Here is a 15,377-nt window from a genome sequence, read left to right on the forward strand (position 1 = left end):
GAGCCATACTTCTTCGCCATATTTTTGCTTTGAAAATAGCAAAATGCCACTTAAAATTAAGCTCATTTTTATTTTATTTTATGAAATAGACAAAGAGTGATAAATGTAAAACCCAGAACATAAATAGCAAGCGTTGGCAAAGATGTAGAGAAATCGGCGCCCTTGTGCACTGTGGTGGGAATGTAAAATGGTACAGCCACTGTGGAAAATGGTATGGCGGTTCCTCAAAAAATTAAACATAGAATTATCTGGGACCGGCCCTGTGGCCTAGTCGTTAAGTTCTGCGTGCTCTGCTTCGGCAGCCCAGGTTCCGTTGCCAGGTGCAGACCTATTCCGCTCATTGGCAGCCATGCTGTGGCAGGCGACCCACATATAACATAGAGGAAGATTGGCACAGAGGTTAGCTCAGGGACAATCTTCCTCACCAAAGAAAAGACAGAAAGAAAGAATAAAGGTTAAAATGGAAAATTTTATGTTATGTGTATTTTACCACAATTAAAAAACAAAAAACCCAGAATAAAGCAAGAACCTTTCTCACAGAAACTTGGAAGTGCCTTGATGTTCGGGGAGGTCTGTGGGGAGTAGGGAGGTCAAGGCAGGGCGGGAGCAGTGTGGTCCTTAGACTGAGGCAGTCCAAGGTGTCGTGCTCTTAGTTTGGGTGAGGCCATGAGGAGGAGGTCCACAGGGAGGAGGACCACGGGGAGGAGGGGCACGGGAGCATTTCTGTTGTCCTTTTTCTTTCAACCTTCTCATCTGGGAAGGGCATGCAGATAGACGTAACTGTTTGATGAGGTGAACTGAGAGAAGGAGCAGGAATTACTATTGAAGATGTGGAGGTGACCAGCTACCCCTACCGGGTGAGACACTCAGGGAGATGTAGCCTGCAAAGGAATATTTTATTACTTGTTGGGCTTTGGCTTCACACTCCACTATGGTTTCTCCCCGCTGATGTCCCTTCTCCACTTAGGGAAGCAAAGAGAGAGGTGACCAGGTCTTTGTCAAGGATCAAGCAGCCTCAGGAAAGCAAGAGCGTCCAGAGAGAGGCTCAGAGACCAGCGCCTGGCCCTTTCCCAAGAGGGGATGCGTGCCAGGCCAATCCTTACTCAAAGCTCTCAGGGATGGAAGGCAGAGACTTCCAAAAGATGGGAGTCCTTTGAGAGGCAGATTTAGTTCCAGAGAACTAAATTAGCCTAATAAAGTGTCCTCTCACTAGACCGGTCCCTGGCACCAAGCCTTCCCTTTAGAGGTGGAGTGAGGTAGGAAGGAAAGGGAGAAAAGTTTTTAGCTTCTTTCTAAAAACCAATATCCGTTTGCATTTTTCTTTTTCTACTGGGCTGATCCTCTGGTGAGCAGAGGCCTTCCTCCAGGGCAGAGATCACTGCTTCCCTGGTCATTGCTGCTGGCCTTCTAGGACTAGTAAAGGGGTCAGCCCACCCCTCAAGGACTATATGATCCCTCTTTGATGTTGTCCTCCAGAAACTTGCGTGACAGAAGAGACATCATATGCCTGATATTAGATGCTAGAATCCAGCCAGACACTCTCCTGAATTTGTCGTGTTGCCCTGTTTCCCTTGATGACATTGGCTCATCACACTTGCTTGGTGGTATTCCGTCACCTCCCGTTGACCCTGACCATGCTTTCCAATTCCATCAGACCACCGTCCACCTATATTATAAATACCACCTTTATTACCCTGAATTGAAAAGCATAGATAATATAACCCACTACCATTAAAAAAAAAGTCAATGTCCTAACTAATGTAAAGAACTTAAAGGAAGATGATTTATAAAATAATATATATGCTTCAAAGTGTAAATGTTTAGCAGATACACACTGGAAGAATATGTGTATTTCAGTTTGTTAGTACTTGAACGTACATACACTAGAACACTTTTTTATTTAACATTTTGAAAAAAGGCTAAGTAACTATATAGAATCACCATGAACAGGACAGTCCATTGTGCAGAGTCCAGGATCTGTGAAGTTATGTCTTACTCAGGAGCAAGCCCTCTTGATGGTGTCAATGATTGCACTCTGTTTTTTATATTTAGGGGGGTGGAGAAGAGAAGGAAATCCAGGGAGTGCAAGAGCAAGAGGGGCCACGCTGTAGCAGCACTGGTCCATGCTGGACCAGTGGTTTCCAAAGTGGGGCGCCAGAAGGAAATTGTGTTTGTTATTCATATCTTTGTTATCCTTAAAAAATTTCCTCTTGGGGAGTATGTTTTATAATTATGTAAATACGTACTGTATATGCATATTAGAGTGCGTGTTCAATTTTTTTCTGATGGGATGTTTAAACAGAGTTGACTGGCTCTTGGTCTAGACCACCCTCCCCAGGTTTTGTCAGGCTGGCTCAACAAGATCAGTCCTAGATTTTTCTCCCCGCCCCAGCTGTGTGAAAGCAGAAGCGAGCTTCCCAAGAGAGAAGCAGACAACATGCGTTTCTCACTATGGCTGCATCGGTCAGTGACTTGAACAGAGCTCCTCCCTGGGGTGGTGGGAAATGCCTTTATCCCAATATCCATGGCTGGCAGTGAGGAGAAGGTGTGGTCTCGATCAGCAGTTGTCAGCCAGGGGTGATTTTGCTCCCTCCTCCCCTGGGGACATTTGGCGATGTCTGGGGAGGTTTTTGGTTTTCAGGAGAGGGTAGGTACAACAGGCATCGAGTTGGTAAAGACCAGGGATGCTGCTGATTGGAGGAGACCTGTGAGCAGCCTTTAGCTGGTAGTTGTCTGCTCTTGGTTTGCTGTCCAGATAGTCAACTTGGAAAATGTCAGTTCAGCTAGAGTAATTTGGAGCTTTAAGCTTAAAGCTTTATGCTTGGGAATTTTACAGAGAGAGTAGATTTTGTGTTATCTTCTATACATTTATATTTAAGTGCCTTATAGATTTGAAGTGTTTATTTTTCAGCTACTTATGGTCTTATTTATTTATAGTATTTTGGACAAAAGTCTTTTGGGTATATTCATAGATTGTTTTTGTCCTTTGTGTAGTTTGAAGTCCTGAAGAAATACCTTGATGGCGGTGGAGATATCCTTGTGATGCTCGGAGAGGGTGGGGAATCCAGATTTGACACCAATATTAACTTTCTCCTAGAAGAATATGGAATCATGGTTAACAATGGTAATTATTATTATTTCCTATTTTAATAGAGGCAGTAATTTCCTGTTTACTATTCATATTGTAGCTCTCTGGGCCTAACCGTACACTGGAAACAGCCCTGGGCTGTAGGGTGCGTGGTCAGCATCCTGGCCCCACTGGCAGTCTGACCCTTCTGGGCCCAGGCTTCTTCCACTTATAAAATGAGAGGAATTAGAGCAGAGTTCCAGGGTTCTGTTCGGGTCAAAGTTTTATGTATCTGTAATATCAAACTTATTTCTGTTATCTAAAATACACCTTCCTCTCTTTTTCCCTTAAAGATGCTGTGGTTAGAAATGTATATTATAAGTATTTCCATCCTAAAGAAGCTCTAGTTTCCAATGGAGTCTTGAACAGGTAAGCGTGTTCAAAGCAGAAATGTCTTTTTAAATGATTCATCTTTCCTACGTGAATCTTCCTCGTCTCCTCTCACCCATTCTTTTCCCTGGCCCTTCTTCTTTTCTCACCTTTTTGTTTTATTTCGTTATAATTTATTTTATTATATTACTCCTCATCTATCAAGTTATATTCCTCTCATCTTTTGAAATCTTACTCCACATTCACTTTTTTGTCAGTCAGAATACATTTAGTAGCAAACAACAGAAAACCCTATTCAAATGGGATTAAACAATCAAGAGACTTTCTTGATTCATGTGATTGAAAAGCCCAGAAAAAGGTCAGGCCTTGGATATAGATTGATGAAAGGATTCAGGATATCATCAGGGCTCCAGTTCCATTTCTTTGCAGTTCTCTTCGTTCTGCCCTCCTCTGTGCATGGGCTGAATAGTTTTAACAGTTCCCCTATTCATACTGCAGGCCGCATCGTCTGGGTGGGAGAGCATGCCGTAGTCCCAGCATTCCCAGCAAGAGTAGTCCTGAGGTTTGCCCTGTTTGAGCTGGCCTAGGCCACATACCCATCCCGAACCGATCACTGTGGCAGAGGGCATGGAATGCCCTGATGGCATAGCTAGGTCATACTCTCTCCCCTGGAGCCTTGGGATGAGGTCAGTTTTTTCTGATGCACTGGATCCTAAAACATAATTGGGGGCTTTGGGGAAATGGGAAATGAATGCATGAGGGGGCAACATCAGGTGCCCTCTGTGAACTTTTCCCTATAGTCACAATGATTGATTCCACACTTGAACTTGCTAGATGCCCGGCACTCCGCTGGGTCTGACGATGCAGAGTCTAGGACGCGGGACTAGAATGTGGGTCTAGTGCATGGACCCTTCCCTTAGGACTCGAGAAAGAGGAACTGGTCACTGTTTTCATGTTAACTTTTGCAGGCTTCCCAAAAGAGGAGTACGTGTGGGGGTGTACCTTTATTTAATTTTTCAGAATTGTATCTTGAACAAGTGTGCAGAGTCCTTGCATCTGGTTCATACTTACTGTTAATGAATGGAGTCTGAAATTCCTAAATTTTCTCGTTTACTAGATTTCAATTCTTTTCTTCAAGGGAAATTAGCCGAGCTGCAGGGAAGGCCGTGCCTGGAATCATTGATGAGGAGAGCAGTGGAAACAATGTCCAGTGAGTGTGTTTTCCGAGGCCACCTGAGGAGGATGTGTTTGTCATTTTGAAGAGTTTTTTTTTCAACATGAAGAGTTTTCATTTTGATTCAAAAGTAATTCTCACCAAAAAGCCAATTTGAACAGTTCAAAAGGAAGAAAGTAGAAGTCCTCTGCTGTAAATCCATGCCCCTTTCCCAAAGATAATCAGTCTTAACAATATAATATTTAGATTTCTAGATTTTTTCCATATATAAATATATAGGTAGGTAATGACTAGACAAAACTTGATGTTTCTGAATTTATCTAACCAATCTCCTATTATTGAACCTTTAGGTAGTTTATAATATTTTGCTTTAATAATACCAGCTAATGTTTACTGAGCACTTATTATGTGACAGGCATGTATTACCTCCTTTAATCCTCACAACAGTCCTGTGAGCTGATAGACAAGATAACAGGGAGGTTAATTACCCAAGCTCATTTGACTAAGTGTCAGAACTTAGTTTCAAATCTGGACAGTCTGCTCCAGGGCCTGTACTCTTAACTTCCGCCCCATGCTGTTACTGTGAACACCTTTATATTTGTCATTATAAATAACAAAGCACAAAGTGAACATCTTTGTGTGTACAGTTTTTGTGCGCTTATGCTAATGTTTCGGTAAGCTAGATGCGAACATTGGAATTTCTGGGTCGAAGGTCTTGGGTTGATGCATTGCCGAATGTGGTACATCGCCAGTGGCCTTCCGGGCAGTTTGTAGCACTTACAGTCCCTGTGAACTCACCCCTTTTCCTCTCTTGCCAGCATGGAGTGTTCTAGTGAAAATGATGCCTCTTTATTTTAAATTGCATTTCTTTGATTATTGTTGAGTGGGATGGCCTCTAAAGTCTACTGGCTGATTGTATTTCTTCCATGAATTTCCTATTCACAGCTTTGTGCCCATTTTTCTGTTGCTGGTTTGTCTTTTCTTATTCATTTATAGACCTCCATGTGTTGCAAATATTTTTCCCAGTTTACCTTTGTACTTTGGGGTATTTTGCCCCATAGAAGTTGAACATTTTTATTTGGTTAAAGCATATGACAAAGCTCTAATAATTAAAATAATGTGGTACTAATGCAGAAATAGTAAAAAGTAAATAAAAATTAGACTCAGACTCAAAATATATGTGGAAGGTGGGGGTTATTAGTTTATAGTAAAAGTGACCTTTTTTTTTTGAGGAAGATTAGCCCTGAGCTAACTGCTGCCAATCCTCCTCTTTTTGCTGAGGAAGCCTGGCCCTGAGCTAACATCCGTGCCCATCTTCCTCTACTTTATATGTGGGACGCCTACCACAGCATGGTGTGCCAAGCGGTGCCATGTCCACACCCAGGATCTGAACCGGTAAACCCTGGGCTGTTGAAGCAGAACATGCGCACTTAACTGCTGTGCCACCAGCTTGGCCCCTAAAAGTGACATTTTAAATTATCGGGAAATAGATGGCATAGTTTTGGCTATTTGGAAAAACATTTCCATTTTCAGACCATACCCCAAAATATATTTCAGGTGGATTAAAACTTTAAATATTAAAAATGAAACCATAGGGGCCAGCCCTGTGGCTGAGTGGTTAAGTTCGTCCACTCTGTTTCGGCGGCCCAGGGTTTCGCTGGTTCGGATCCTGGGCGCAGACATAGCACTGCTCATAGGGCCATGTTGAGGCAGCATCCCACATACCACAACCAGAGGCACTCACAACTAGAATATACAACTATGTACTGGGGGGCTTTGGGGAGAAGAAGAAGAAAAAAAAAAAGATGGCAACAGATGTTAGCTCAGGTGCCAATCTTTGAAAAAAAAAAATGAAACCATAAAAGTACTGAAAGAAAACATAGGTCAATATTTATAATCTTAGAGTAGGGAAGAGCTTTCTTAGTATGAAACCAAGGTGAAGTCATAAAGGGGAAAAATGTGTGGCAACTTATAGAATTAACAGTTTTGACATTCAAGAATCACAGTCTAATTCTCGAGCTTTGTGTCAGCTCATCCAGTTGATGTAGGTAAAAGAACTGTGGGGTTAGAAGTTTCAGATTTCCTGTCTTGCTTGCAGGGTAACCCAGGATGGAGTAACTCTTAGCTTCTGTTTCTCTGTGTAATGGGGACAATGTTAGTCTTACAAAGTTGCTGGGAAACTCCAGTGAGGTCACACTGGTGACAGTGCTTATACCTTATAAGGTATAAGGCATAGTGACTTACCTGCTGTCGCGTCGTGACCTCGTCGGTAATTGTACCGAAGGGCAAATGGCCGGTTATTTGTTTCCTGGGTCATCCGGAAGCAGCACGGCTCCTCAGTAGGCTCTGAGACATGGATAAGTGATCCTGCCTCTTGCTTTGAAATATTTTGTCCTCTTGGAGCCTCACAGCCTCATTTAGCCTTGTGTTTTACTGTGTCCCTTTTCCCCTCTCTCTACTGTAGCCACATTCCCAGACTTTTCACCCAGCTCGTCTTACTCGTTCACACATGATCTGTAAAAGGGGTAGATGAAACTTTACTGAAGGGATGAGGAAAACTGATTCGGGAAGGAAATAATTTTAAACTTAAGCTGAAAACAATTTTCTCATGGTCTAAGGGAAAAGGGAAATTAAAATCTTTTTATGGGATTCCTTATGGGCCCTCCCCCACCTCCTCCCACCCCATGTTTCTAACTTTGTGCTCTAGTTTTAAGATTCCTGGTTCTCTCCATTCTGAGAGCGCTTCCTTCAGACAACCACCTTTGCAGAGCTCCAGCTTTCTTTCAGTAAAACGATAACCCCTCCTGCATGGGTTGGCCTCACCCCAGGATCTGCACCCCACCCTGACCCGCTCCATCCCACACCCTTTCCAGGTGCCCCAAGTCAAACAGATACTCTCCGTCTTCCTTAGGACAGTGGAGGGTGGAGGAGGGGCTCAGGGCAGCCCAGTGTGGGGTGAGTGCACGCCTCTGTTCATGTAAACTCTCAGCTGCTAACACACCCTCCCAGTGACGGGTGGTGATTCTTAGAGACGGCACCCGTCAGACCTCTGAGGAGGAGGAAGATGTTTACCTGTCATATGGAGCGGGCTCAATATGGCTCTAGCTCAGTTCAGAGAGGCCCCCTCTCCCCCACCCCTTCCCCACAGGGGCTAATTTAGTTCTTCCAGTTAGAATCATTTACACTTTCTGTTAATTTATATTCATATTTCTTAAAAATCTTTATTAAACTTATAGCTAGAGTTACACCAATTTTCGAGTTAAGAAACCAAAGCTTAAGGAAATTTTGTTTGATGATGAATTGCTCAAGAAACACTGAGATTGTGTTCAAAAATATTTTATTCATTTTTTTTTAATTTGAATGTTTCTTTAATTTCTTACAGGGCTCTCACCTTTGTCTATCCTTTTGGTGCCACGTTGAGCGTCATGAAACCAGCAGTGGCTATTCTGTCCACAGGCTCTGTCTGTTTCCCACTTAACAGACCCATTCTGGCTTTCTATCACTCGAAGGTACAGCCTTTCCTAGATATGGGTGGATATGTTGTTCTTATTATTGAAATAGTAAAAACTACTGTTTTCGGAGGGGTTTCATATATTTTCTCATTGGCCTTCACAACAGTCCTGCAAAGTAATATTTCAGTTATGTACATTTTACTTATGAGGAAACAATGGATTGTCCAGTAATTGATGGAGTCAAGATCTAAACCTAGCTCTTCTCATTCTAAATCCAAAGCTTTTCCACTACAGCATGAGGCTACATGAGCAATGAGGATTATAACTTTTTTTTTCTTGGTGAGGAAGATTGTCCCTGAGCTAACATCGGTGCCAGTCTTCCTCTATTTTGTATGTGGGACGCCACCACAGCATGGCTTGATGAGGAGTGTGTAGGTCTGCACCCAGGATCCAAACCCACGAACCCCAGGCCGCCAAAGTGGAGCATGTGAACTTAACCACTATGCCACCAGGCCGGCCCCTGGATTATAACTCTTAAATAACTTTTCATCCGGGCTATGACTGCGGGCTGTCCCCTCAGTCAGTCCATTCAGGGAAAGGTCGAGTTAACAAACCACACCCAACTGCATGGAATCACGCTGCTGTTATTTTAGTTTATTTCAGGAAAACACGTCAGAAGACTGCTTGTCCAGTTCTCATCCTGGAGACCCCGCAAATGTGGGAACAGATGGTCCCAGAGGACACAGCTCTCATCATTATGACCCCATTTTTCCTCTGCCTTTTAATTCATGTTTTGCTGTACTTGCCTTCATCTGACCACCGAGACAGAGTTCACCAGCTGACCTCGCCGATTTTCTCCAGAGACCTAGATGTCCCCGGTTCCTCACAATTCTATTTTTCTTTGTGGGACCTGGGTCTTATCTTTCCCTGCCATATTTAAAAGCTCTGACCTCATTTTATTAGGAAGTAAATAAATGTCTGTGCTGTGTTTGAAAGATGATTATTTAGACAAAATTCCTATAGCTATTATGGCAGGTAGCCTCTCCCTAACAGCTGGAAATACTGCTTTAAAATTGGTGTAAAGTTTTATTAAATGATTCTGAGTGCGGAAATAATTAGTTACATAAACCGTCAGTTTATAGCACAAAAGTAATGAGATATTCTTTTTAGGGGCCTCTGGTAGTTTAATACTAAAACTATAATTATTTGATTTGTGCACAGAAATTTTACCTGGCTTAATCAGTGGGTTTTTATGGAGCATCTGTTGGGTTCAAAATTCTGTGCTAAGTGTGACGATTTGTTTAGAACTTATGAGATTATCATCTGCCGATTGCCTAGCCATTTAAAGCCTATTTTCTCCTCCTTACAGGCTTTTACCCCTGCCTTATATAATCTTTCAGACAGGTTGTTGCCCGTCACTCGTAAGTTTGTGAGATGAGCCAGAGATCCCAGAGAGGGGGCCACTCTCCATCCTTTTGGAAGCTGTAATCAGAGCCAGGCTAGCCCTGGGGGATTCTGCCTCCTTGCAGGCCCATTGCCTTCATTGAGGTTATCACGAACCTTTCCAGGTCTTTGGTTTACCAGGATAGACTCGTTAATATCGAAGGAGCAAATCAGGCCTTGAGTAGACATACTCTTGTTTAATTGGAACAAATTATAGACAAATGCTGAAAAAGGAGCTGAAAACAATGGTAGAATGTCTGTCAGGACAGAGTGAAAGGTTAATGGAAGATCTATAATCTATTTGAAATAAATCAAGTAAGGAAAAGAAGATTGAAGAAAAGAAAATATAAGCCTAACTGTGAGTGTAGTGAGAAGGAAAAGTCCTTCACTCCTCCTGTATTTACTCACATCGGTGGATTCAAGTCGGACTCAGTCCATTCAGTCACTTCTCCGTTCTTCCTGTAGAATTCCACTAAATTCACTTCGTGTTCTCAGTAACTGATCTATTTTTAATGGTTATGGTGTAGTAATAGTATTATTTTCACATGAAAGCAATTGCATAACATGGTACAAATCAAAGTTTGCTTTGCAGATTTTGTTTTATTTATGGGAATTGTGTGTGTGTCTGTTGACGTCTCTGGCTTTGGTGTAATTCTTTCCTAGTGCCATTATAACTGTGCCTGTTCCCTGTATGTGATGTTGATAGGAAAACTGATTGCATTTTGTATTTTTAATATTGTACTGTTTTTCTCGCTACAAAAGTAATCCATGCTCATTGTAGAAAAATTGAAAAATAACAGATGAAGGCGGAAGAAAGAATGCCTCCCATTGCACTGCTCTGAGGCCACCCAGACTGGCGTTTCGATCATTTTGCCTACTTTTCCTTGTGCCCCATTTTTGTTTGTTTGCCTCGCAGGCTTTAAACTAGGATAGAAGTGCAGTTTATGGTGTACTTTTTTATTAGCCTAATGTTATGACAGAAGCATTTTCCCATGTTACTGAAAACCCTTTCTAATATATGATTTAACAACCGGGGGAGGTTCCGTTATTCTTAACCATTTTTCTGTGGTTGAACAGTTGGATTTACTTCTAGCTTTCTGTGGTTATGACTATAAAATTGCGCACAGAGCTTCTCTGTATTTCAGACGGCTTTGTTGCGTGTGTTGACAGTTTCAGCAACAGTATGTGAAAGAACTTATTTCACTGAAACCTGACCAACACTGTTAGTAGTCATTCTTTCTATTTATTAATCTGATAGGCAAAAATATTTTGTTTTGATTAGTTTAAAATTATTAATATTGAAAATTTTTCTTATTAACCAGTTATATCTTTTGTGAATTTTTTTTCTTTTTTTTTGAGGAAAATTAGCCCTGAGCTAACTGCTGCCAATCCTCCTCTTTTTGCTGAGGAAGACTGGCCCTGAGCTAACATCCATGCCCATCTTCCTCTACTTTATACATGGATGCGCCCGCCACAGCATGACATGCCAAGCGGTGCCATGTCCACACCTGAGATCTGAACCGGTGAACCCCGGGCTGCCAAAGCAGAACGTACGAACTTAACTGCTGCACCACCGGTCCGGCCCCTCTTTTGTGAATTTTTCATGCTCATGGCTTAGTTTTCCATTTGGATCTTTAAGTTCAATACTATTTTTTGGTACTCATAAATGTCTTTAATTTTCTCCAGATTATTTTTGGATTTATCTTGTTTTCCCTTCAAGGTTATGATCTTCATTTATAAGACAATTAATAATAGGAAAATGCTGTAGAACCAGTTCATAGTGCTTTTTGTGACAGTCAAATAGAAGAATACATACACGTCTAAAATCAGAGGCAGGTTAGAATGTAGTTATTATCATAGTTGGTATTTCTAGACCATTAAAATCCTGAGGAGAACTGGCCCTTGTTAGAATAGTAGACAGCTGCTCCCATGAGTGATGATAAGTGTTTGGAGACTAGGATGATGCATGCAGTGAGTTGGGGATCAGAGTATCTGATCAGAACTTTGTCATCGACAGAGCCAAGGTGGGAAGCTGGCAGTGCTTGGCTCATGCCACATGTTTAGTGATCAATATTTGGATAAAGAAGAAAACAGCAAAATCATGGTAAGCGTTTCTCTTTTATCGTATTAATGTATAATGTGTAAGCATGATTTTCATGTCATTTAAAAAAATACTGCCAGGTTCATCTATTCATTTAAAACCAGCTATTCAGAGCCCATTATATGCCAGGCACTGAGAGTACAAAGCTGAGTCAGGCAATGTCTACACTGAGAGAGAGAGTGAGAGACAGAGAAGTAAACCTAGAAGGATGTGGCGAGCATTTCTAAGCCAGCTTGAGGTGGGAGCTGACCCTGGAGGAGTGGTGAGGAGCAAGCCCAGCCAGGGCCTCCGGGCAAAGCCCAAGAGCTTGAAGTTTCTGCAGAAATCCATGGCGAGCCCTTGTAGGGTGTTCAGCTGCCTTGGACACAGTCAGAGCTGTGTTGTAGAAAGACACTCTGTAGGTGTACAGGAGGTGGAAAGGAGGAGGCAGCCTGGAGCCAGTCAGGAGGCTGGTAGGGTCAGCCAGGCAAGAGGGGAGGAGGACGGAATGAAGGCAGTGGAGGTGTGGATGAGGGGAGGGCTGGCCCACAGGGGTGGCCTTTAGGAGGGGTTATGTATAGAACTGGTCACGGACTGATGTGGAGAATGGGGTAAAGGAATTGCAATTGCTTGTCAGAATAGTGCAGAGGAGGGGCTGGCCCTCTGGCCAAGTGGTTAAATTTGCGCACTGTGCTTCAGCTGCCCAGGGTTTTGCAGGTTCAGATCCTGGGCATGGACCTAGCACCGCTCATCAAGCCACGCTGAGGCGGCGTCCCACATGCCACAACTAGAAGGACCCACAACTAAAAATATATACAACTATGTACCTGGGGGCTTTGGGGAGAAGAAGGAAAAAGAAAATCTTTAAAAAAAAAAAAAGAATAGTGCAGAGGAAATCTTTTGGGTGAGGATCGCCAGGCCGTGCATGCAGAGCTGGACGCGAGTGTGATCCAGTGAATCACTTGCCGGGGAAGAAGCCCCCACTGGGCTTTCTCATAACTGTTGTGCTGGGAGATTGCTTCAGCTCTTGTTTCTGTGGCATCCACATGAAGTTCCAATGTCTCTAGACACATTCTCTGGGGATCTAGGTATATTCCACTTTTAAGACTGTCATCAGCACATTAAATAGGGATTGCTTTGGGACTGTGAACAAGTTTTAATAAATTTTGGCTTGTGGTTAGAGGTTAGAATGCTCTAAAATAAATGACAAATTTCTCATAGTAAAAGTGGCATTAGGGTGAGGAAAGATTTTAAGTTTTCATATGATTTCACCAAGAGACGGGTGGCTACCCTTCTTCAAATCACTGGTTTAATCTTTTTCCCCTTACGTTTTTTTCTTGGTTGATTTAATTCTCTAGTTCTGCCCCTCAGCTTTCTCAAATAACCAAGTGTCTAATTCTGTGTTTATTTTTTTTAAATCCAGGATGTTGTTTTCCAGTGGCTCACGACAGGAGACATCCACCTAAACCAGATTGATGCTGAGGACCCAGAGGTAGGAGGCTGGGAATCACTGAAACATTTTTAGATAAAGAATGGGTCCAGGGACCGGCCCCGTGGCTGAGTGGTTAGGTGCATACACTCTGCTTTGGCAGCCCAGGGTTTTGCCGGTTTGGATCCTGGGCGCGGACATGGCACCACTCATCAGGCCATGCTGAGGCAGCATCCCACATAGCACAACCAGAAGGACCTACAACTAGAATATACAACTACATACTGGGGAGCTTTGGGGAAAAGAAGAAAACAAAAAGATTGGCAACAGATGTTAGCGCAGGTACCAATCTAAAAAAAAAAGAGTGTGTCCAGCTTCTCAGCACCACTTGAACAGTTCCAAAGGAATATCTAGCTCTCGCTTTATCATAAGACAGATGGAAAGAAGTGATGCTTTTTTTTTTTTTTAAAGATTTTGGTTTTTTCCTTCTTCTCCCCAAAGCCCCCCGGTACATAGTTGTATATGCTTCGTTGTGGGTCCTTCTAGTTGTGGCATGTGGGACACTGCCTCAGCGTGGTTTGATGAGCAGTGCCATGTCCGTGCCCAGGATTCGAACCAACGAAACACTGGGCCGCCTGCAGCGGAGCGCGCGAACTTAACCACTCGGCCACGGGGCCAGCCCCTCTTTAAGACTTTTTTTTTTAACTTTTGTATTTATTATATATCAGGCACTATATAGCATATACTTCCATGTAAATCATCTTATTTCATCCTTACAACAGCCCTGTGAGGTAGATGGTCTTATTCCCATCTTTTTTTTTTTTTTTTTTTAAAGATTTTATTTTTCCTCTTTCTCCCCAAAGCCCCCTGGCACATAGTTGTATACTTTGAGTTGTGGGTTCTTCCACCTGTGGCATGTGGGATTCTACCCCAGCATGGCCCAATGAGTGGTGCCGTGTCCACACCCAGGATCTGAACAGGCGAAACCCGGGGCCACCGCAGCGGAGTGCAAACTTAACCACTTGGCCATGGGTCCAGCCCCTGATCTTATAGATGAGGAAACTGAAATTCTGTAAGATTGCAGTGTGCTCAAATAGCAAGCAGGCACAGAGCTGGGATCCAAACCCAGGTCTCCTGAATCAAAGTCTGCTCATTCTGCAATTGCTTCTGTGTTTCTTTCTTTCTTTCTTTTTTCAGGAAGGTTGGCCCTGAGCTGACATCTGTTGCCAATCCTCCTTTTTTTTTTGCTTGAGGAAGTTTGGCCCTGAGCTAATATCTGTGCCAGTCTTCCTCTACTTTGTATGTGGGATGCTGCTATGGTGTGGCTGATGAGTGGTGTGTAGGTCTGCACCCGGGATCCAAACCTGCACACCTGGGCCACTGAAGTGGAGCACATGGAACTTTAACAACTCAGCTACTGGGCTGGCCCCACTTCAGTGTTTCTTAAACTCTGAAATGTCAGGGAAATTATTTCCTGGCATTGGGTAGCAGGAGGTGGGCCAGAGGCAATCAGAAAGGTGGTCCACCGAGCGCTTCCTCTCTGCTGAGGATGTGGCCTCCCAGGGGCTGATTTGGGTTAGGAAAGAGGACAGCCACATGTCTAAAACATTCCCTTATATGGAAACATTAAGTTTATGGATCTTTTGCCTAAATTCCTCCTGAAAAGTGATGTAAGCCCCCAAAATAAAAGACTTGGAGTACATCCAGGAATTCGCTCTTCACGCCTCACAGGAGCCAAGTCTGAGGGGACGGCGTGTTTGGCAGCTGCCAATCCTAGTTAGAGTGTCGTGGGTCGAGAGAGCAGCACTAAGCAGTGCTGCATCTGCTCCTGTTCTGTGTGGCCACCTTGCTCCTGCTAAGTTTCTGTCCTTCCTGTTTTCTAGCTGAGCAAACTGAAGTAAGTAAATTCTTCAAGGCACCTACTTAGATTAATACCTGGCCAAGCCATTACTAATGCCTACATCAGGCTGATGCTGGAGCCTGCACCTTTTCTTCTGCTCTTGTTCACTGCCCACCACCCATGACACTGGACTGTTCAGAAGGGAAGCATCAGTAGAAAACCAGAGGAAGATAGTGTTGTGAAGGCCATTCTCTAAAACCGCGCAGTCTCGTACATCTTCTAGGGGTGCGACCTGGGGAAATACGTCCTTTGTGTTGTGAGGCTTTGGAAAGTGAAACACTAGATCCAGTAGCATTGCAAAGTAAGAAATTCTGAAGGCCAGAACTTCCTGACTATGATTTCAGATCAAATCTTTTTATATCCGAGTGGGTTTCAAACCCAGACGAGCTCAGTTTTAAATGATTATTTAATAAAATGGTGGCTCAATAAAGAGCTAAAGGAA

At 43.2% G+C, this 15,377-nt stretch overlaps 1 protein-coding gene across 3 annotated transcripts in view; it reads left to right on the top strand.

Annotated features, from left to right (window-relative positions):
- IFT52 (intraflagellar transport 52) overlaps nt 1-15,377 on the top strand; it is a 32,387-nt gene that overhangs the window by 3,607 nt on the left and 13,403 nt on the right. The window contains exons 4-9 of one of the 3 annotated variants that reach the window (XM_008515787.2): nt 2,995-3,124; nt 3,421-3,496; nt 4,596-4,667; nt 8,014-8,140; nt 11,544-11,630; nt 13,030-13,098. In XM_008515787.2, the coding sequence (XP_008514009.2) occupies nt 2,995-3,124; nt 3,421-3,496; nt 4,596-4,667; nt 8,014-8,140; nt 11,544-11,630; nt 13,030-13,098 (561 nt within the window). Of the gene's footprint in view, nt 1-2,994; nt 3,125-3,420; nt 3,497-4,595; nt 4,668-8,013; nt 8,141-8,736; nt 11,631-13,029; nt 13,099-15,377 lie in introns of all 3 variants that reach the window. The other 2 variants (XM_070589280.1, XM_070589279.1) reach the window with 2 other exon arrangements.

This window comes from Equus przewalskii, chromosome 21, assembly GCF_037783145.1.
Source record: "Equus przewalskii isolate Varuska chromosome 21, EquPr2, whole genome shotgun sequence".
NCBI classification, from domain to species: Eukaryota; Metazoa; Chordata; class Mammalia; order Perissodactyla; family Equidae; genus Equus; species Equus przewalskii.